This window comes from Monodelphis domestica, chromosome 6 (assembly GCF_027887165.1).
Source record: "Monodelphis domestica isolate mMonDom1 chromosome 6, mMonDom1.pri, whole genome shotgun sequence".
NCBI classification, from domain to species: domain Eukaryota; kingdom Metazoa; phylum Chordata; class Mammalia; order Didelphimorphia; family Didelphidae; genus Monodelphis; species Monodelphis domestica.
In genome coordinates, this window is record NC_077232.1 from 95,927,115 (window position 1) to 95,950,073 (window position 22,959).

Genomic DNA, 22,959 nt, shown 5'->3' on the forward strand with positions numbered 1-22,959 from the left:
AAGGTAATAATTGTCAAGGATAGAGTTTAAACTCACTATTGCTAAACTCAGTGTTTTTTCAAGCACTGTCCTACTAAACCTCTCCTCCTTACAGCAACTTCCAATCACTCTAGGCTTCTTTGACAGCCCAGTGTAAACCTTAAAATTTCTTAGACTTATGAATGTTGGAAATTTCACCACTGGGAAATTTCATACTTGGAAAAAATTTCCTACTGATAGTAAGAACTCTATTGGAATGTGAAACTCCTTGGCATGGGAGGATCCTTCTCCTCCCTACTTAAGACTACTTTAGGACAGAAACTTTTTGCTAAACAATGGAAAGGGCTTTGACCTATACTTAAACATAGAACAGGAAGTTCTTTGAATCATGATTGATTTTAGAATTGATACAATAGAGATACTTGGAATGACAGAACCAGGTCTTGGAACTTACAATCTCCACCCTACTCAAAGTAACAGGATTTAGAAAGGGCTGTAGCATAGATCAAGATTTAATTATTTGAGCAGACATGTGCAAAGGAAACAGAACTCTGGGCGGTCCTGGGTTAAGCTAGAGCCACCATTGGCACAGGAGAGACATCGACAGTGATTGGTAGATGTGAGAACTGAGGGGAGGGGACTTAGATGGTTTCCTTAAAGATAGCGGGGTCTGAGGAGAGAAGGAAGAGGTTTTGCTCTGAGTGAGGTGGCTCTGAAGGAGGACTGAGGAGGTTGCTCTGTGGGAGGACCAGGAGAGAAGGCTGGCTCTGAAGGAGGAGAATTCTCTGGAAACATTTCTCGAAAGGAGGCTCTCTTGAAGGTGGAGCCTGAGGTTGGCATGAGAAGCCTTACCTAGAGAGATCTTGGGTGAGTGATAAAACCAACTGACTGATTTATTCATTCTTATTCCTTTCTTACTTTCTCTCTTTTTCTATTGATTAATCAGTGTATTATAAATTAAATTTCTCTATAAAACCCAGTTGGCTTGGGCATATTAATAAATTGGGAATATATTCCCTGGCGACCATCTTATATTTATATAAAACCAAGACACAGTAGAAAACATATTTCAGCGGTCATAATTGATATATATATTTCCCTTGCTCCCAAACATTTTAATTATCACACCAGGCAATGATACCCACTTTTGCTTCATTTTCATAACTTCCAATCTCGATCCTCCATTTCACCAGTTCAGCTATACTGATTGAACCAGATCTGAATGTCTAAACTGCCCATCCTATCACCTCTCATTCTTTCCAAATCTGAGCCCTGGGCTGCTCCCTGATCTGCCTTCTTCACTCTTGCTTGACTTCTGCTAAATTCCACTAGTGAAAAATCAATCATCCCCCCCTCACTTTACCCTCTCTTGAACCTCACTTGTTTCCCTGTGAATCTGATGTATTTCTACACCAAAGTATTTGTATATGTATGTTGAACCCTCCTTTCTCCATTTTAGGTAAGAGTGAGAATCATCGAGTGACCATTCTCTCATTCCTCACTCTATGTTACCATACTCTTTCTTCTCTGGTATCCCTATTATGAGAAAGAGCAAGTTCATCTATTTCTTCCTCCTTTCTATACAAGTATATTCTTCATTTTACTCTCTCTTCTGTTTCCCCTCTGAAATCTCAGGAACAGAAACAATAAGGTTTTGAAAGGACACTTGTTTCTGCTCCCCAAATAGAATACTAGCACTACATCATCATATACCTTCTGATTTCTCAAATAAATATACCTTTCTATGTTTTCTTAACTATTGTGCTTACATTTAGAAGTTCCCACTCAGCTCTAATATTTTCATGAGAAAGGCTTCTTACTCTATTCCACTGAAGATCCATTTTTTCCCCTCTAGGATTGTAGTCAGCTTTGTAGGGTAAGTTATTCTTGTTTATAAATTTCTCTTTTTTGCCTTTTGGAATATTATATTCTAAAATCTCTTCTTGTTTTCATTGAAGTTGTCAGGGTTTTTTCAGTTCTGACCTTGATTCCTTGTTACTTGAGGTATTTCTTTCTGGATACCTATAACATTTTAATTTGATGTGGAAGTTTGGGATTTTGGTTAGGGCTTTTCCTTTTGAGATTTCTTTTAAAAAAAGGTAATAAGTGGACTATTTCTATCTTCGCATTGCCCCTTGGTACAAAGAGTTCTGGATAGTTTTCATTTGATTTCCTGAAATATAGCATCCAGGATTTTTTCTAACCATGGCTTTCAGGTTGATTCTTTTAAGTTATTTCTCTTTGACCTGCTTTCCAGTTCAATTATTTCTAATATTGAAAACTTGCATATTTTTCTGTTTTTTCCATCTTTTCATTTTGTTATACCATTTCTTGCTATCTCATGGAGTCATCAATTTCTATCTTGTCTCGTCTAATTTTCAGAGAGTGTATTACTTGGGTGAGGTTTACCACTTTTTTTTAAACTTTTCCTTTCATCTTAGAATCAATACTATGTACTGGTTCCAAAGCAGAAGAGTGATAAGGGATAGGCAATGGAGGATGAATGACTTGCCCAAGGTCACATGACTAGGAATTATCTGAGATCAGATTTTATCTCAGGACCTCCCACCTCTAGGCCTGATTTTCTATCCACTCAGCCACTAGCTGCCTAGCTGTTTACCACTTTCTAAAGTATTCTTCTCCCTCCATAGCTTTCATTCCCTTTTTCCTCTCTTGCATCATTTCTACTAGGCATTCATATAGCCCTTGAAGAAAATTCATCTTTTCCTTTGATTCTCTGCCTATAGGCATTTCAGAGTTATTTGGAGGCATCTCCACAGCTACAATCATCTCTTAAAATGATGCCATATTCTAACAACATTAGTTCTTTTATTGGGTACCAAGGCCAGGTTCCTCTTATTACTGCATTTTTATGTTGGGTTCTTCTGAGTCTCATCCTGTGTCACCGGGGTTCCAGCAAAGACTTCTCACTCCCAGGGTTATGCTACTCCAAGATCTTTGAAGATAATTTTGGGGCCTTCTCTGGCATATCAGGGAAATGTTAGAGATGTTTGGTTACCTGGGCTATATCACTCCAAGTGTGGCTACATTAAAATTGTCACTACCCCCCTCATACTGAATCCCAAGGTCACTACTATGGATTTCCCATTATCTTGGGGTTTTTTGGGAAGAGTCCTTTGCAGTTCCCATGTCTACCTGTGGTCACATTGGGAGGCTACTCACTTGTTTACCTACCCTGGCTTTGCTAGTGGCTTCCTTTCCTACTGCCGTGCTTCTAGCTGACTTTGGAAAAGTTGGGGAGTAAAAGATGTCATTTACTGTAGTTGTTTCTTATATTTTCTGATAATTATTCAATCTTATGTCAATTTAAGATTTTTGCTGAACTAAATAGTTAAGAGCTAGGCAGTCTTTCTATTCTGGCAGCTATCTGGGCCAGAACATCTCAATCTTCTTGATAGAACTATCACCCATGTTTTACTCTCTATGTGTAGGCACACACACTTGCATACACACACACACACACACCTATCTTCATGTGGCTTTATTTATCTACATGCTTTTTACTGGTGTTCTTATCAATTCTAAAGGTTCACCTATTTTTTAAATGAATATTATTTCTAAATCTATATATCTAGCCCTCATCTCCAACTACTTTTTGGACATCTACATCCAGATATACTATGGATAACTAAAACTCAACATGTTTGAAATAGAGTTCCTTATCTTTTCTCCTTAGCACAGTCTTTGATCTAAATTTCCTCTTTCTGTCAAGAACACCACCTTTCTTCCATTCACCATGGCTCACAACCTAAGAATCATCTTTTTCCTCATTTGACTCCTCGTATAAAGTCTAGAGCCAAGTCTTACTGATTCTACCTCCTTAATGTATCTATTCCTTCTCTCTACTCACAATACACGTGTCCTTATTACATCTTCCAACTACTCCACCAGCTTCATAATTGGCTTCTCTATGTCTTCTATAATCCATCCATAGATATATATATACATATATTCAAATATGTTGTCTATGTATTATGCATCATGTTATATATACACATATACACATATAACTGTAAGTTTACATATATATATATATATTATATGTGTGTATGTATCTATATGCCTATAAAGCTACAAAAATGAGTTTCCCAAAACATAAGTCTTACCATATCGCTCCTCTGCTTGATAAATGCCAAGGGCTTGCTATTGTCTCAATGATCACATATCTACTCCCCTGCATGTTATATAAAGACCTTCATAACCTAGTTCCAATATACCTTCCAAGCCTTATAATCCATTAGTTTACTTCTCACACTGTGCAGTCCAGACAAATTAGCCTTCCTTCTCTTCCTCAAACACAGGATCCTTTTTCCATTTTCATGCCTTAAGCTTGGGATGAACTCTCTCCATACCCCAACCTCTTAGAATTCCTAGTTTCTTTCAAAACTCAATTAAAGTACCACCTTCTACACAAAGTCTTTCTCGATACCCCTCACTGCTAAAACCTTTGATTTTAAAAAAAAGTTAACTTGCATTTATTTTATACATCTGTGTGTATATGCATATGTGAATATATGCATTCTGCATAAAAAGTACATGTAGTGATATGAGGGCACAGACCAGATCATTTTTAACTTTGTATTCCCATAGTTTGCCACTTTGTAGGAACTTAATAAATGCTTGTTGACATTCTGATTGATTCACAATCAAGTTCCGAACGAATATTCTGGTTGATACATGTGACCTCCTCTTCTATTATCTATGCTCTAGCCTAAGGAGCTTACTTGCTGTTTTCAATTGTGAGATGTTCCCAACATTGGCTATTGCCTGGAATGCTTCATTTACTTTGGAACTTCTGACTCCCTTCAAGGATAGGCACACAAGGATATATCCTCATTCAATAAGATATTTTGACCCCCTAGCACTCTCTGAACCCTATGTATTAGCTGGAAAGGGACCTCAAAAGCATTCTACTCCAGTCACCTCCCCTCAATTTTACCCATAAGGAAACTGAAGCTCAGGGAGGGTAAGTGACTTTCCCAAGGTCATACAGGTACCATATGTCAATTGTGAGGTTTGAACTGAGGTCCTCTAACTTAAGTCAGCTCCTTCTACTATATCCTGCTGCCTTACTGTAACTCCAAGCATTACCTCCATTTAGTTATTTGTAAACTCCCCATCCTTATAACCTCAGGAGACTATAAGCTCCTTGAAGGCAAAGATTAGTTTGTTTTTTATTTAGTATCCTCTAAGCCTAGCACACTTCCTGGCACATGGAAACATTTAATATGTGCCTAGTGGTTCATGGGCAAATGAAAAAAAGACCCAAAAAAATAACTCCCTATTTTATAACAACTAAAACTAAAAAACAGTTTGACAGAAAAAATATTCATGCTACATCTTGGACAATATGCCACAAAAAAATGTTGAATGGCCTAAAAATAAAACGTTACAACTGTAAATATTAGATGAGAAGAGAAGAAAGTGGCTGTGCATATATGAAGTTATGAGTAGAATTCATAATCAAAAACAGAAATCTATCACAAAAGATAAGAGAAAACTTTGATTATATTAAATTTTTTTAAGTTTTACACAAATTAAATGAAAAATGAATCTAGGCTGTAAGAAACTGTAGAGTTGGAGAAAAAAGTCTTTCAATACAATAATATTTACAGATAAAAATCAACTATCTAATACATATAGGAAAATTGGCACAAATATACAAAACTGTGAACTATTTTCTATTAGATAGGTGAGCAATGGAAACCATTTTCAAAGGAATTTTCATCATTAATGAAAAATGTCCAATTCACTAATAAGAGAAAAATAAATTAAAACCCAAAATTCCTCTTAGACTGAAATTTGTAAAGGTAATAAAAGGCATAAATAGCATTTAAAGGGCTCTGGTAAGAAAAGCATTTCTTGCATGATTTGGTCCAAGTGTTCTAGAAAATGATTTGAAATTATGTAAGAAAAAAATTTGTTAACTATTCATACCCTCTGAACCATCAATTAAACTACTTAGCACTTACTTCAAAGAGATCTAAGAAAGATTCCATATATAATAAAGTATTCATAGCAAGAAATTCCACGATGGGTAGGGAAAGAACAGGTTAGGGGAGAAGGGGAGAGAGAGGGAGAAGGAGAGGGTGAGAAGACAGAGACAGAGACAGAGACAGAGATAGACAGAGACAGAGAGAAGGTACCTAATTTGCTGAATAGCTGAAAATTTTGTTCTATATAAATGTAACAGAATATAACTATACCACAAGAACAACCTATATGAATAATGCAGAGAAACATGAACAGATGTATATGAACTGCTCTAGGGCAAGGAAAGTACAGAAGACTATACGTATGTCTGTGTGTATACAGATGTCTGTGTATGTATCTTTATATAAAGCAACTACAATAAAAGAAATGAAAGGCACACTAAAAAGCAGCTAAACTTAGATTAAAGGCAATGTTCCAGAAAAAGATGAAAATCACACTTTCCTCTCAATAGAAAGGTAGGAGATTACAGATGCAAAGTATTGTTGCATTTGCTGATAGACTTGGTTTTGCTTAACTGCTTTTCTTTGTGAGCAGAAGGGGATGCTATGAATATCTGTGGTGATATTGAAAAACAAAAGGCATTAATAAAACTTTCAGGAAAACAAATACAATTATCTTCAGGTCTGAGCTCCAAAGAAGCCTTTTCAACTCAACTCTCATGTGTAATATTAAATGACTGGGTACCACATTTTGGGCACAACTTTCTAACAATAAAAATCTAGCTGGTAAGTAATGACTAGATACACAATTTATAATCTTCCCACTATACTTGGAGGTTACAGAATCCTTCAATATTGGTTTTTTTACCCATCAGAAAACCAACTTTTGGTTAGAATAAAGCCTGGAAGTAAAAAAATCAATAAATGTACATTATGATCACAATTTAAAGACTAGAGATATTTCCTGAAACCTTAGAGGGGTACAATCAACAAAACAACTAGCCTATACAACCAACATTTCTGTGGCTGCATTATGTACTTGTTAGAAAGGAAGGAGGATTCCATCCTTTTTTCAGAATAAAACATCTACCTGACCCAAACTGTTCATTCACATACTACAGGCTTACTTTCATTTTATATAGGTACCTACAAACACAGAGAACATAATTAAGCCAGCTGGAAAACAAATTATCTCCACAACATGAAGCAATTCAGTTGATATAGGAATCATCATACATATTTGACTGTATGATCCCAAGCAAATCACTTACCCTCTTGGTGCTGACCTGCATTCACCTGGGCGCGCGCGCGCGCACACACACACACACACACACACACACACACAATTTAGAAATTAGAAGTCCACTGGCCTCCATCTTCCTCCTGCCGCCCGCCAGAGCTTATTCACATTGACTGACCAGAGTCCGCGAATCCTCCGCTCCGGGGCCCATCCACACCCTCCCCAGCCCAGCTTTTTCCCTTTTGAAAACACTAAGAATAATTTCCTTACATCAATTTTTACTAGAGCCAATCACTTGCCATGCTTGGAACAGAGACCATGCCCAGATTGCCCTTAGTCCTAATAATCACGAAGTCCACATCTACAAGAAGAATGGGAACCAATGGATGAAAGCCCATGAACTGAAGAAGCACAATGGACACATCATAGGTATTGACTGGGCTCCCAAGAGCGATCGCATTGTAACTTGTGGGGCAGACCGCAGTGCCTATGTCTGGGGTCAGAAAGATGGAATCTGGAAGCCAACCTTGGTGATCAAGGATTAATCGTGCAGCCACCTTTGTGAAATGGTCTCCCCTGGAGAATAAATTTGCTGTAGCTAGTGGAGCTCGACTGATTTCTGTGTGCTACTTTGAGTCTGAAAATGACTGGTGGGTGAGCAAACACAAAAAAGCCAATTTGTTCTACTGTCCTTAGTTTGGACTGGCACCCCAACAATTTTTGCTGGCTGCTGGATCTTGTGACTTCAAATGCAGAGTATTTTCTGCCTACATTAAAGAAGTTGATGAAAAATCAGCCAGTACTACATGGGGTACCAATATGCCTTTTGGTCAACTGATGTCAGAGTCTGGTGGTACTGGAAGTAGTGGTTGGGTCCATGGGGTCAGTTTCTCTGCCAGTGGGAACCTCCTCGCTTGGGTCAGCCATGATAGTACTGTATCATTTGCCGATGCCTCTAAAAACATGATGGTTTCACAGCTGAAAACAGAGTTCCTCCCACTCCTGAGTGTGTCGTTTGTCTCTGAGAATAGCGTGGTGGCTGCTGGCCATGACTGCTGCCCAATGCTGTTTAATTATGATGATCGTGGCCCCTTGACCTTCGTCTCCAAATTAGACATTCCAAAACAGAGCATTCAGCGCAACATCTCTGTCATGGAACGCTTCCACAACATGGACAAGAGAGCCACAACTGAGGATCGCAACACTGCTCTAGACACACTACACCAAAACAGTATCACCCAAGTGTCTATTTATGAAGTGGACAAGAAAGACTGCTGCAAATTTTACACCACTGGCATTGATGGAGTATGACAATTTGGGATTTCAAGACTTTAGAGTCTTCGATCCAGGGGCTACGAATCATGTGAAGCTGTATTTCCACTCTCTAGCATGACAGACATTTGACAGAATGCAGCTCGAGCACTTGCATGAAGATGGGAAAGACCCTACCACAAGCCAACACTGAGAAAATACCCCTTGCAGATGTTTTGTTATTGTTGTTTTTTAAACATAATTGGTGATCATATTGGTTTAAAAAAAATCAGCAGTGATGTCTTTTTGATTGGCTGTTTCATTCCATTCTTGACCAAAGCTGCTCTTTTAAGTAGTTTATTGTGGGAACTTGTCACACTAAATTAAAGGGGGATTTTATGTAAATTGTCTGCTAGGAAAATAAAATATTTAAAAATAAAAAAAAAAGAAATTAGAGGTCCAGTCCCCATCTCAATCCTAAAACTTGCTATATATTTAAGTATCATAAAGCTCAAACTGAATATCTGACATTAAAAATATTTCTCTCTAATACCTAGCACTGCAGATTATGTGAACCAATCATTTCATTATCAAGTACTTATTGTTCACTGAGGTAATTCTGCCTTTTTCCCAACAACAAAAAAAAAAAACACCCAACTATGCTTATCCTTAGACTTATGCTTATCCTTAGACTTACTTTACTTTACTTTAGGTCAAAGTCCTTTCCATTGTTCAGCAAAAGGTTTCTGTCCTAAAGTAATCTTAAGAAGGGAAGAGAAGGAACCTCCCATGCCAATGGGGTTCCCATTCCAATAGACTATTAGTAAGAAATTTTCCAAGTATGAAATATCCCAATGGTGAAATTTCCAACATTTATAAGTCTAAGGAATTTTGAGGTTTACATAACAGAAATAATTTATCTCCGTTTTAGAAGTTTTAGTGCTGTTGAGAATTACATGGGATACTTCATGACATAACTGTAAACTTTACTACTATATATCCTTAGATATTTAGTTTTGTTGATGGCAAAGAATTCTTTCCAAAATAGCAAGCTAAGAACATTTTCCATCCATAATCCATGAACAATTTAACTTTGTTTAATGTAAAAGTGCAAATTAAAATATGGTACTTATACAATATTCAATTTGCTGGTGTGTGTTATACTTTGGTTCATAAACGGCACCTAGAAAAAAGAATACTAATATTTACATGAGGTTTTAAAAATTGCATAACTTATAAAGAGGCAAAACACCAATTACATAAAAAATACATATTAAAAAGAGAGAGGTGAGTCTCTAGAAACTAGGTTTTTGGCTCTACTTAGTCCTCAGCTACCATAAAAATACCAAATTCTTTTGTTGGTGATAAAACAGCAGATACATCTGTGTGGGATACTGGCACACAACAGCAGTTGTGTTCCACTTCACAAATGACTCTACTTCACCAGTTTTGTGGCAGCTCAGTTGGACAGTATTTGCAAACCACTTAGATGCCAAGATGGAAAGAACTCCCAAAATGAAGCATCCCAACTGAGGTTTGTTATTAGCCTGTTAGCCACAGGTTACAGAGCACTAAACACTATGGGCTGTGTATTTGCTCCTAACCACTAGGGAAAATAGCCTATAACATTTTTCTGGAGACTCTTAGAAAATTTTAAATTAACCTAAAATCTAGAAATATAACCAGTAAATACATCAATTTTTAATCCTGCTTTTCCTTAAAATATATTTTTTCTTTATTTTAGGCCAATTGAATCTCAATTGTTTGATAAACTGCTTAAGCTCAATGTCTTTGGGCAAAAAGTGTAATAAAGAGGAAAGGGGGAAACAAAGTATGATTGGGATTCAGATGTTTAGAGAGAGAAGGAAACTTAAAATCTACCTAAGCCAACCCCTCATTTTACAAATGAAGAAACTCAAGCCCAGAAAGGTTAACTGACTAAGATCATAACTGGCAAATCTAGGACTAAATAAAACCCATGTCCCCTGATTAAAAATTCAGTGCTCTTCCAACTGCAAGAAGGAAAATAACAAGTGTTCTCTGTATGTTCTGGTTAACTACCTGCTTGATACACAAATTTGGGTGATTTCCTCAACATAAAGAAATACATGAAAACTTTAAAAGAATTGAAGATAAATTCACCCATTTGTGTAAACACCCATTTGTGTTTACAAATATAAAGAAACACTTTCAAGACAGAATTTCAGCCTAAAGAAAATCATGGTGCAATCTTTGTTGCCTCAAGAGAATCGAAGTTTCTTTGTCTGATCTTTCCATTAGTATCTCTAATATTAACCACAATAATTGGCATACAAGAAGTGCTTAATAAATGCTTACTGATTGATCTATGACTTCACTAATATACCTCTTACTGTAGAAAGCAGCATTCACACAAAATTTCTACACTAAAAACATTTGCACTATAATTCAAAAATACTCCAAATAATATGGCTAAGATGATTATCTCTTAGATCTTGTCTCTTTAGAAGGCTTTCATTATGATACACTAATATTATGTAACATAACCCTAAAGTGGCATAACTACCTCGGGATATTATTTCTGTAATCTATTTTCTGATAATAGTGAACTTAGAAATTAAGGCCACTGGGGGCAGGTGGTGGCTGAATGGGTTAAGAGGTAGGCCTAGAGACAGAAAGAACTGGTTTCAAATTTGACTTTAGATACTTCCTAGCTGTATGTCCCTGGTCAAGTCACTTAACCTCCACTGCCTAGATGTTACCACTCTTCTACCCTAGAACCAATACACAGTATTTGTTTTTGGACAAAACGTAAGATTTTTTTTAAGTAAAGAAAAAAAAGAAATTAAATTCATCTAAGAGGCTGCAGTAAAGGACTAGAATTTGAAGAGGTGAAATAACAAATCAGGGAAAAACAATACATGTAGTATTACAAATATATATATACACACACGTGTTGCAAAATGATAATTAAAAGGCAGGATGAAGGGGCAGGGAGAAAAATAAAGTATTCTGTATATTTAAAATTATATTTATTATAAGAATTTCTTAAAATCAGGGAGATACGTTGTTGTATTATTAATAAAAATAATTAAATATCTCATGTCACTTCCTTATCTCAACACTTAACTGTTAGTAGTTGAAAACTGAATGAAAATTTTTGAGACAACCTGTATTCCTGTTTTCAAAAACTAATAATGTTTACTCAAAACTCAAGTGTCCAGAGGCTCTGATATAATGATGATGAATAGCATTCCATAGATTAGTAATATCTTGGAAATTCTGAATCACAAACACTTGAGCACATGTACATTCTATATCTATAAAAGAGAAAATCATTCATTCATTCATGGAATTTAGAGATAAAAGGGCCCCCAGAGATCATTTAGTATATTCCCTTCATTTTACAGATGAAGAAAATAAGTCCCAGAAAGGATAAGTCAAATTAGTAATAAGTAGAATAGGAAGTTTTTCTAAACCAGATACTCTGACTCCAAATGCAGCACTCTTTATCCAAAATTGTACAAATAGTTAAGTGGTGTAGATCAAGTATTCTGACACAAATTGTGCTAATTCTAATCCATCAGTCTTTAAAATCATTATTTTTGAAACAATCCAGAGAATAAGAATGGACTATTTTATTTCCTCCATAATATGTTGTAGATACAAAAAATGACAGAGTTCTTTTGGAATTCATAGGCACTAAAAGTGGAAATTTTTATAAATATATCCATATGCAGCCCAAAAATGCTATCTAAAGTGATATAATAGAATCCAATTCAAAATATGATTTCAAGTGGATTCTAGAACATGTACTGAAGTTCCATTAATTTTCATATAACATTATTTGTATTTAGAGATATATAGACCCTCTATTCTGATTTCTGGTACTTCTTATTATACTAATTAAAATGTTGTAATTTTTAAGATAAGCAAATACTACAGAAAACAGATTAATTTCATTTTTAATACCAATACTTTTATTTTTAACACAATAATAACAAAAATAATTTTACTGTAATTTCATCACCTAACAAAGGACTTTGACAAGTAAGCAAATTAAATAATATTTTTTGAGCTGAAAAGGACCTTGGGAATTAGCTAGCCCAACTCCCTCATTTTTCAGATGAGGAAATGCAGGCCCAGGGAACTTAAGTGATTTTTCTAATGTCACAGCGTAAGTAAGTGGAGGTCTCCTAATTCCCAATCCTGTGTTCTTTCTACAAATTCTTGCTTTCCACAAATCTCAATTCTATCAGTTGTCCTTTAGCTTTAAATTTACCTTGACTATCAAGCTTAGAAAAAAATTTAAAAAGAAAATCAAAATTGGAAATCCACCTTAAAAAGAGATCAATATAACATATAATTAATGCTTGTCAATGATTAGGCAATTCTAGAAGACCCTGACAAAGATTTTAAAATATTGAGCAAGAATCTGAAGTCTAAAAGTATTCAAGGTGCTGTTTCCATCACTGCTATCAACTAAAGGAAAAGCCACATAAAAAGAAAAATTCATTGAAAAAGTGAGCAACTAATTCTATTCTGAAAATGAGGTTGAGATTTCTGGACTGTCACTTAAAATACAGGAAGGGAGGGTCCCAACCATAAATAAAGTATGCCTAACCAAGATCAATAAGAATCTATTTGCTGGATGCTCTGTAAATTAAACAAAAGCTTTAAATTTAAAAGGATGGGAGAAAAAGAAACAACATGCATCCACCCAGTTAGATAATACAAATAATAGCTATAACAGGGAAAGAAAGTAGCAACTTGAGACATATATTAGTTCATAGGAGAAAGGAGCTACTAGTAAAAACCTTAAAAACCATTAAAAGACCATTGTCTTGAATATCTATATGTTAATGCACCAACTTTAAGGACTCAATAAAGGGAAGATAAGGAAGAAAATGTACATGGACTATGGTTTTGGTGAGATAAGACCCAGGAGGACCTGAAAAATGGCTCTGGAAAGTATATACTGACTCATGAGAAATAAAGTAAAAGGTGTAACAACGCTTGCAAGGAAAATATATTTCAAGTGGGGAAATCAAAGAATAAAAAAGGGGAAGCATGTTTATGGAGAGCTTTTGAATGAAAATCAATGAAATGGAAGAAATTAAAAACATTTTGTCAGCAGAATATAAAACAGAACATTTGGATGGAAAAATGTATTGGATGAGGAGCTGATTATAAGCACAAAAGTATGTTATAATAGTGATGAGGAACTTAAGTTACTCAGATCAAAATCTCTCTGCCAAAAGTAGAGCAGCAGAGCAGTTAAGTGGCTCAGTGAGTAGAGAGTCAGGCCTGGAAACAGGAGGTCGTAGGTTCAAATCTGGTCTCAGAAACTACCTACCTGTGTGACCTTGGGCAAGTCATTTAACACCAATTACCTAGCCCTTAAAGCTCTTTTGTCTCGGAACTAATATTTACTATCAATTCTAAGTCAAAAGGATAAGAGTTGGTGGGGAGGGGGATTATAGCAGCCAATGGACTTCTTTACATCCTTTAATAATAATAATTCATTCATTCTAAAGGGCAAAGGCCAAAGGAAGTTACTACCCAAGGTAAGGGGGTAAAAAAAGAATCTACCTTCCCTAAATGGAGTCAAGATGAACTTCATCCTAGGTTTCTGAAAGAACTAGAAGAAGATAACCCTAATGCAGCTGAACTCTCCCAATATTTCCTTCCAAAAAATTTAAAATAACACCTCTAATCAAACTTTGGAGCAGCACAGCCAACAAAAGATTGGAATGAGGCATTTTTCTGGCCTAAGAAAACTTTTAAATGTCTATGACTCTAGGTTGGAGGCCTGTCCAGAACCCACACAAGCTGTGCTGGTAATAGCAGCTGTGACTACAGCAACAACAACTTCAGGAACTCTCAGCCCAGAAATGGGTTAGGAGTCAGACAACTAACAAAGAAGAGATTACACAGTTCTAGGCCATAGTCCCAGGGAAGAGAGGGAGCTGGAGGTTTGTCACAAGGGAGCAAAGGCCCTGGTAAAAGAGGCACAAAAAAAAAAAAAACTTGAAAACTCCTTTAAAAGAATCCAAATGGAAAAAAGGTACAAAAATTTACTGAAGAAAACAATTCCTTGAAAATTAGAATCTAAGTGAAAGCTAATGCCTCCATAATGTATAAAGAAACAATTTTTGTAAGTCAGAAGAATGAAAAATTTTGAAGAAAATGTGAAATATCTCAGTGGAAAAAAAAAGACCTAGAAAACAGATTGAGGAGAAATAATTTTAAGATTACTGGACTATGTAAAAGCCATGACCAAAGAAAGAGCCTAAATATCATATTTTAAGAAATTATCATTCTGCACAGAAACAGTAATATTGTAATGAAAATCAACTGTAAACTTGGCTTCTCTAGTCAAAATGATGATCTAAGTCAGTTCCAAAGGATTCATTATGAAAAAATTCTATCCTCCTCCTGAGATGAATGAACTGTGAGTACAAATTGAAGTATAATTTTCTCACTTTCTTTAATTTTCTTGTTTTTAAAAAAATACAGCTAATACAGGACTATGTTTTGCATGATTTCACATCTATTACTAATATCATATTGCTTGTCTTTTCAGTGGGTGGGGAAAAGAGAGGGTAGGAGGTAAGGAGAGTATTTGAAACTCAAAATTAAAAAGAAAAAATGTTAAAAATAAATAATAAACTAAAATGTTAAAAGAAAAACTAACTGGACAATGATTGATGAATCAATGCTAGTGATATCTGAAAGCTATAGAATGAAATATAGAATGAATACAGAATGAAAGAAATAACTACAGAGCTAGAAAAGGAAGGAATAAAGGAAGGAAAGAATGAACATACATCAGACTTATAAACATGTGCCTAGACTTAAATTCCTTCAAAATTCTAGAATATATTATTAAAACCAAAGTGGATATTTAGAAAATGAAGGGCTATGATGGCTTCAGCAGAAAGAGGTCATATAAGCCTAACATTTTTGTTTTTTGTTGTTATTTTTGACAGTTACTAAATTAGTATATCAAGGAAACACTGAGGGGCTAGCTAACAATAACCTGGGTTTTAGCAAAATGTTTGATAAAGAATTCCATGTTATTCTTGTGGAAAAGACAAAGAAATGTGGGTAAAGAAGCAATCTTACCCAGTTGAATGGCTGAATTCAAAGAGTCATCATTAATGGCTCTGCTTGACCTGAGCAAGTCTCCACTTGAGTATCCTAGGAATTACCAAGGAGAGTAAAAAGGTAGGAGTAGAAATGTAATGGCCCTGTGTTGTGTAATTATCTAGACAAAGCAGGCATAGATGGCATGTGCATCAAATTTGCTGATGGCACAAAGCTGAGCAGATAGCTAACATAATGGATGGCAGAATCAGGTTCCCAAAAGATCCAACAGGCAAAAACAATGAGGTAAATCTAATAAAATGAAAAATAATAGGGATAAATGCACAGTCTTATAGTTGAAGCCTGCTTTGTAGCTGGACCTGCATGGAGGAAGGGAGTTGCTGGCTGGCTAGATTTCTCTGTTTTTTTTAATTTCTCTTTGCTCTAAGTTGACTTTAATAAATAATATTAAAAATTACTTGGAGTATTCGGATGTTAATTTTAATCTTTACATTGGAGAGCAATTTACTGAAAAAGAGCTGAGGGTCTTAGGGTACTCTAGGGTCAATGAGTCTTCAACAATGGGAGATGGCAACCAAAAAAGTTAATGCAATTGATCTTCAGCTGCCTTAAGAGGCACAGCTTCCATAAAAGTAAGGTGTGAGAATTCCATTGTACTAAGACTTTGTTATATTATATTTGGAGTTCTACATTCAGTGTCACAATTCAGGAAGAAAATTGAAAAGCTAGAGAACAATCAAAGCAGAGGAAGTCCATGCACTATCTGGAGGCAGGAAAGATGTTCAGCCTGCAAAAGCTGAGACCCAGAAGGGAAATGGTAGCTCTCTTCTAAGAAGCTTTTATGTGGACAAGGGATTATTTTTGTTCTGTTTGGCCTGAGAAGATAGAACTAGAAACAATGAGTGCCAGTTGTAAAACAGCAAGTATTGGTTAAGAATCAGGAAAAACTTCTAATAAAATTCTAACCAACAATGAAATGGGCTGTCTCAAAATTAGAGGATTCCCTCTCATTGTAGTTTTTCAGATAAAATGACCCAATCAATCAACAAGCTTCATTAGGCATCTACTATGCGCTAGGCGCACTAGGAATACAAATATAATACTTGTTAGATAATAATTATAATGATGATAATAACTAACATTCCTATAGCTCTTTAAGGTTTGCAAAGCACTGTATTTCTATTATCTTGGGTATATGACAGCAGGGGTTCTTTTGGGGGAGTATGCACTTAATGATAGGACTGATAAGATTCCTTTCAAATTCTGAAATTCGGTAATGGTGATAATGATGTGGTATCCATATAGCAATGTGAGATATGTGTGATCCAGCTTAGCTAAAAAATTTTTCAGAAAGGTAACTCCTTCATATAGGAACCAGTATCCAATATTCTATAATACTCAACTACTCAAGAAAAATAGGAAAAAGATTGTTTGTGAAATTCCAAATAGATAATAGAATAAAAGATGCTTTTAAAAAGTTACTAACATAACTAATGCATAAATACTCTATAACTTCTGTATAACAAGAGTAGAAATAATTTTTAAAATTAAAGCACAGCTTTAAAGGCAAATTACATTCATCTCATGTCTAAGAATTTCATGAGTACTCAAAGTGTGAAGATCAATATGCTGGATTTACTTGTGAATTTTATTGATATGTGGAAATCCAGAATTGCTTCCAACTTCAGATAACGGAATGTTTATTACATATATGCTCTTCATAGTCCCAACTAGGATTGTCCCTCTGTAGAGGGCAAAATTCAATAAAGAATTAATTGGAGATTACTGGCAATTAAAGGCTAGATCCCAAGTAACTGTCAACTCATTTCACATTATGTGAATTGAAAAAGATATGACTAATTGAAATTCAAGAAAACTCAATAAACAAAGGGAAAGGAAAAAGCATGTTCAAATAACTAAAGGTAGTCTTAATAATTTTTTAAAAAGACCATTTTTTGCTAACGACTATTTATTCTATGTTCGAAACTACTATAAAATAATAGGTGGTACACTTATTTTTGCTCTGTTTGGTCTAAAAAGGTAGAACTAGAAACAATGAGGATAAGTTGCAAAACAGCAAGTATTGGTTTGGTGTCAGAAAAAACTTCCTAAGGATTAAAGCTAACCAAAAATGAACTGGACCACATTTCTAAAAATTTAAATTGGCAGCAATTTGCCCAAATGTACATGAGACAACACTTTTCAAAGTACATATAGTGAAACACAAATTTGAGATTCAAAGCAAAAAATAAAAGTATTACAATTAAATAATCTAGAACTTCACTATTATACTTTTTTATCTTATCTGTATCAAGTCAGACAAGACAAAAAAATAGTTTTTGCCTCAGTGTTATGACATCCCTAACCTGGAACGGGCACTAGATAAATGCTTACTGACTCAGAGGAGGCTTCCTTTTGTTTTCTCTCACAACTCTATTCACTTTCTAAATTTAATCCATAGCATCCCTCTTAATTCTCCTCTTTTACTAAATTTCTTCTAATCAATCAAACAATAAACATTTATTAAGTGCCTGTCTTTTGCCAAGTACAGTGCTTAGCATTGGGGATACAAAAAGAAGCTAAACATAGTCCCTGTCTTCAAGGAGTTTACAGTCTAATGTTAATAATATACAAATATATACATATTTAATATGTAAATAGAATAAATAAAAATAAAGCAAACTATATACAAAATAAATGGGAAATAACTAAGAAGGAAGGGTGTGAAATAAAGAGGAGTTGGAGAAGGCTTCCTGTAGAAGATGGGGTTTTAAAGAATCTAGAGAAGAGTCAGAATGGAGGAGGGAGGGCATTCTAAGCATGGAGGACGGCCAGCCAGTGTCACTGGATCAAAGAATACAGGTCAGGAAATAAGTTAGAAGATAAGAAAGGTAAGAAGGGGCTAAGTTATTAAGGGCTTTGAATGGCAAACTGAGGCCTGTGTATTTGATCCTGGAGAAGACAACAGGAAGCCATGGTATTTATGGGGGAGAGGGGAGGGTGCAAGGGAGAGTGGAAGAACTTGAAGATTATAGTCATTACAACTCATGAATACCTAAAAACATTTATGATTATTCCTCAACTATTTATAAAAAAGCCTTAAAATAAATGCATATGAAATCTGTTAAAGACAGATACATATACTAACTATATGTAACACCAACAGATTACTTTCAATATTATTTAATCATATACAATAAAAAGATTTTATTGCACATAATGAAAATATAAATGAAACATCTTAACAAAAATCTTCTTCTATGACCAAAATAACGGTCTTGAGAATCACTTAATTTTTTAAAGACCAAAAGTTTCACTATCATATATTGAGTTATTAAGTTTCACTATTTATTGTACCTGTGCTCCATAGATATATTTATCCAACATCTTGCCGCCTATTGTTTGCCCTCCTATATCCCAAACTTGTAGAGTAGCATTAAGGTTTCCTGAAACAAAAATAAATATAAAATTGAGCAAAAATAAAATGCCATGTACATTTGGATTGACAAAATTTCAACAGAATAATAAATATATTCAGTAAACACTAAACCAAATTTCCTTCAGTCTATAGGCCCATATGGTCAGGTATCTGGAGCTCTGGAGTAAAGTTGTCATAACAGAGCATAGTAGGGATTTGTGTGCTTACACCTTTGCCCCAATCCAATGAAGCTGAATCCTTTTAAAATAATGGAAGGGAAGATCAAGAAAATTTTAATTCTTTAAGAAATTCTTCATATCACACAAAACTTCATGTCTATTGAAAAAAGTAAATTCATAAATGTGGCAAAATCAAATATAATTGCCTACGACATTTGGAAAAAAGAATAACAAAAAAGGCAAATGTCTAAAAAATATAACAATACAATAAGGCATATTTTCTATGATATGAAAAATATACTTAAGTAGAAAAACAAAAATAGCAATTTTACAATTGTTATTTCCTCAATCTTCAGTAACATTAAGAAACCAGTAATATACATCAATTATACCAAAAGAAACTGTCAGAAAATCTTACTTCTAAAAGAATACACATGATAACCATATTCTGTTTTCTGAATTCTGTGGTAACTTAATATTAATATTTGCAAAAACTATTGGGTAAAAGTTTCCAAGACTAGTAATGGGATATATGATATTTTTGCTAATACAAAAATCATAAAGTTTTAAATTTTAAGTTTGAGTCAAAAGTCCACATATTTTGAGAATATCTGATCAACAGTATATTTGACAATATCACTCAAGTATCTTTGCTATGACAAAACTCATTACAATAAGTTTCTTATAAACCAATCATCAAATCACATATTCAGAAACATAATTGGAATGGAGCCTGTACAAGGCTTATATAAGTAGTCACATCTGCACTATACACATGTCCCACTATATTAAGGACAACCATAAAAACACATTTATGTTCTGAAAAGCAATTTTTAAATGCAATAGGAATTGATGGGAAATTTGAGTATATAAAGCTGTACATATATAGTTTTATGGCATCACAATTTTTCTCTAACACATTTAAGAATTACCTAGTCACCAAATTGTATTGCTTAATAAAACTGAGCAAAGTATCTACAAAAAATCAGGTATATTCCAAATCATAAACTCAAAATGAGTCTCAACAACAAATATATCTTTTAGACCCATATGAAAATCAAGACAACCAAGAATAAAAATGTATTTGAATATGCAAATTATATTTTTATATATAAATCTGATGATAAAGAAAATGAATTCATGTAAAACAACATATAAATTATGATATTGAAATTTACAATGGAAATTTCAGACAACTCATACAAATGCAGAAAGAAGAAAAATATTTGCGTCCCAAGCAAAGTTTTAGCCTTAACTATGAGTGCTGTGGGTTTTTATTACAATCTTTCCATTATTTAGAAATAGTAAATCTGTTCTCTGGCCAATGTGCAGAGGATTTACTTGAGGAACTTCCATTAGCATTAATGAGAGCTACTGAAGTTTATCACCCTTCATCACTGCCACATACAGATATATTCAATACACATTCAAACACACAGGATAGTAACCAAATACTATTAAGATTCTGCCTAAATCTGAGAATCTCTGAGGCAATATCTGACTGCCCCATCTACAAAACGATCCCTTAAAAAAATCCAAAAATGTCTTCATTTCTTGAAGTTTAAACAGTATTTTCTCCTATACAGATAATGTGAATGTAGTGATCAAACAGCACTAATCATCTCTAGTGTTAATCAACCTCAGTTTTCTGAGAAGCCCTCTAGATAAAATATTCTCAATGATATGCTATTAAATAGTTGAGAATAATTTGTAGTCTTATAGGGAAAAGTAGTATTTTATCAAAAAGTAATTTTAATGATGCTTTTATTTAACTTTAACATGAACTCTAACAAATATTCAATGTCACATCTTTCCCACGGAAAGAAATTCCTATTCTTTTTCCCACACCCAAAAATGTTAGGGCATTTTCTGAATCACCAGAACTGGAATTACATACATATAATATTTTGAACAAATTGATCAGTGACTTTAGGATTACCATCTTCATGTATATATTTCCATTCTCTAATCAAAATCATACCAATACCATATACAGTGGAGAAAAAAATAAAGCTTTTTCAAATAAAGCTTGAGTTTTTGTAAACATTTAAGTGGCATCTTACATTAATTCAATGTGAATAGCTATTGATAAGTCAGCTCATAATCAACTGATTCCCTGTAAAAGATGAATATGTAACTTCACAGATCATTCTACATTCTTAAATCATTTGCTGATTTCAAAAAAGAACTTAAAAAAACAGGAAGGGGTTGATTTCTCTGAGGTCAAAATCAAATGTAAGCAATGAAGTTCGGGTGAATATTAATTTTCACTGAGTAGCATACATACAAATTCCTCTATTGATTGATTATTTTTCAAACTACAAAGTTCAAAATGAATATTAAAATAATTCAATAACACAGTTAAAGCTCAGTGGTTTGGTTCTTGAATTCCTAATCTGAAATTGCCAATCATTTAATCTAATCACTTAATCTGAAACTGCCAATCAATAAAGAATTTTAGTGAAATTTTCAACAATTAGATTTAAGTGAAAATAAAAATATCCCATTCTTTCTTTTCTGTAAGAATTATCTGTATAGGGTTGGGGGAAGGGGAAAATGAATGACAAAACAAAGGTAGGTTTCTTTCCTTTTAAATTAAAACCCCTAAAAGGATAAAATAGTGACAGTGTCAAAGGTGCCTTGGTTAACCTTAAAGTGCTGAGAAATCAAGATGGAACTGAAAACACAAGTCTGCCCACTTCTTGTACTGAAGACTTAAAAATCTTTTTCACAGTAGAACCCTGTTTACTGGACTGTACCCACAACCTTCCTGAAAGTATTTTGACTATGGCTCTTAAGCAGTTCTATCAGCTGAAACTCGACTAACAGATACACTATTTTAAGCAGTCAGATCTGCACAGTGGCTGCATCCAGACTATACAACACAACGGATCATGAAATAAACTGAAATAGATCAGTACTTGGAAAGTAACTGACTTGAAAAAAATTATGTGAAGAGGAACTGTGGCTGCTGGACAGTGGAGAGTCAAAAGCATTTGTCATAATTATTATACCTATAGTATGATTTTCAATTATATCTCATGTAACATTTTTAGTAAAACAATAAAAACATTCATCCCATAATATTTTACTTGAATGCTGCTAGGGTAAATAAACTAGAAAAATATACAATGACTGTAATTTTAATCATTTCTATAAATTTCTTATTATTTTCATTTTCATTTTAATTGCACAAACTAAAATAGATTGAAAACGTTTTCCTACTGAAATCTGTACCACAATCTATACCCATTAAATAGTATGAAACTTATTGACTTTGAAAAAAACAACACAAGATTTTTCCCCCCTTTGGAATTTAGCCCATCAAAACAAAACCTTAATCAGGAAAATTAAAATGCATGTTCACTAAGAGTGCACACTTCCTAAAGTTAGCTCTTAAGTACTTTCTGATAATACACTAAGACACAAAATACATGCTATTATGTCTACAAATAGGTAGTCAAAGGTTATTTTACAGAGTAATCAAAGGAAACAAAAAAATTGCTTCTATCAAAAAATGCTTCTAATATTAGTTTGCTGTAGAATTTATGACATATTTCAATTATATATGTCTACATATATAGAAAATAGAAAAACCAACAAAACTGTAAAAGTCCATTTTATTAGAGGTAGTTGATAACTTCTTTTCAGCTCAAATTTTTTTTAAAGTTCAAGAAATTAGTAATAAAATGACAAAGAAAGATAGTCTTTAAGAAATTCTCTATCCCAACAGGAATGTTTAATAGCTAAATTTACTCTACATATAGAAGCTCTTAATACAACGGCTGAAATAGAAAAAAAAAACACTTTTGTAAAAATACCATTTCACAGCAGGCATACTGTGTGATT

General features: G+C 34.1%; 1 protein-coding gene and 1 pseudogene across 2 annotated transcripts in view; one reads left to right on the plus strand and one right to left on the minus strand.

The window, feature by feature from the left end:
* The window catches only part of RAB28 (RAB28, member RAS oncogene family), a 154,096-nt gene that overhangs the window by 125,139 nt on the left and 5,998 nt on the right, over positions 1–22,959 (minus strand). For both annotated transcript variants that reach the window (XM_001363594.5, XM_007496720.3), the window contains exon 3: positions 18,871–18,959. In XM_001363594.5, the coding sequence (XP_001363631.1) occupies positions 18,871–18,959 (89 nt within the window). The remainder of the gene's footprint in view (positions 1–18,870; positions 18,960–22,959) is intronic.
* On the plus strand, positions 3,128–8,866 carry LOC103102983 (actin-related protein 2/3 complex subunit 1A-like; annotated as a pseudogene).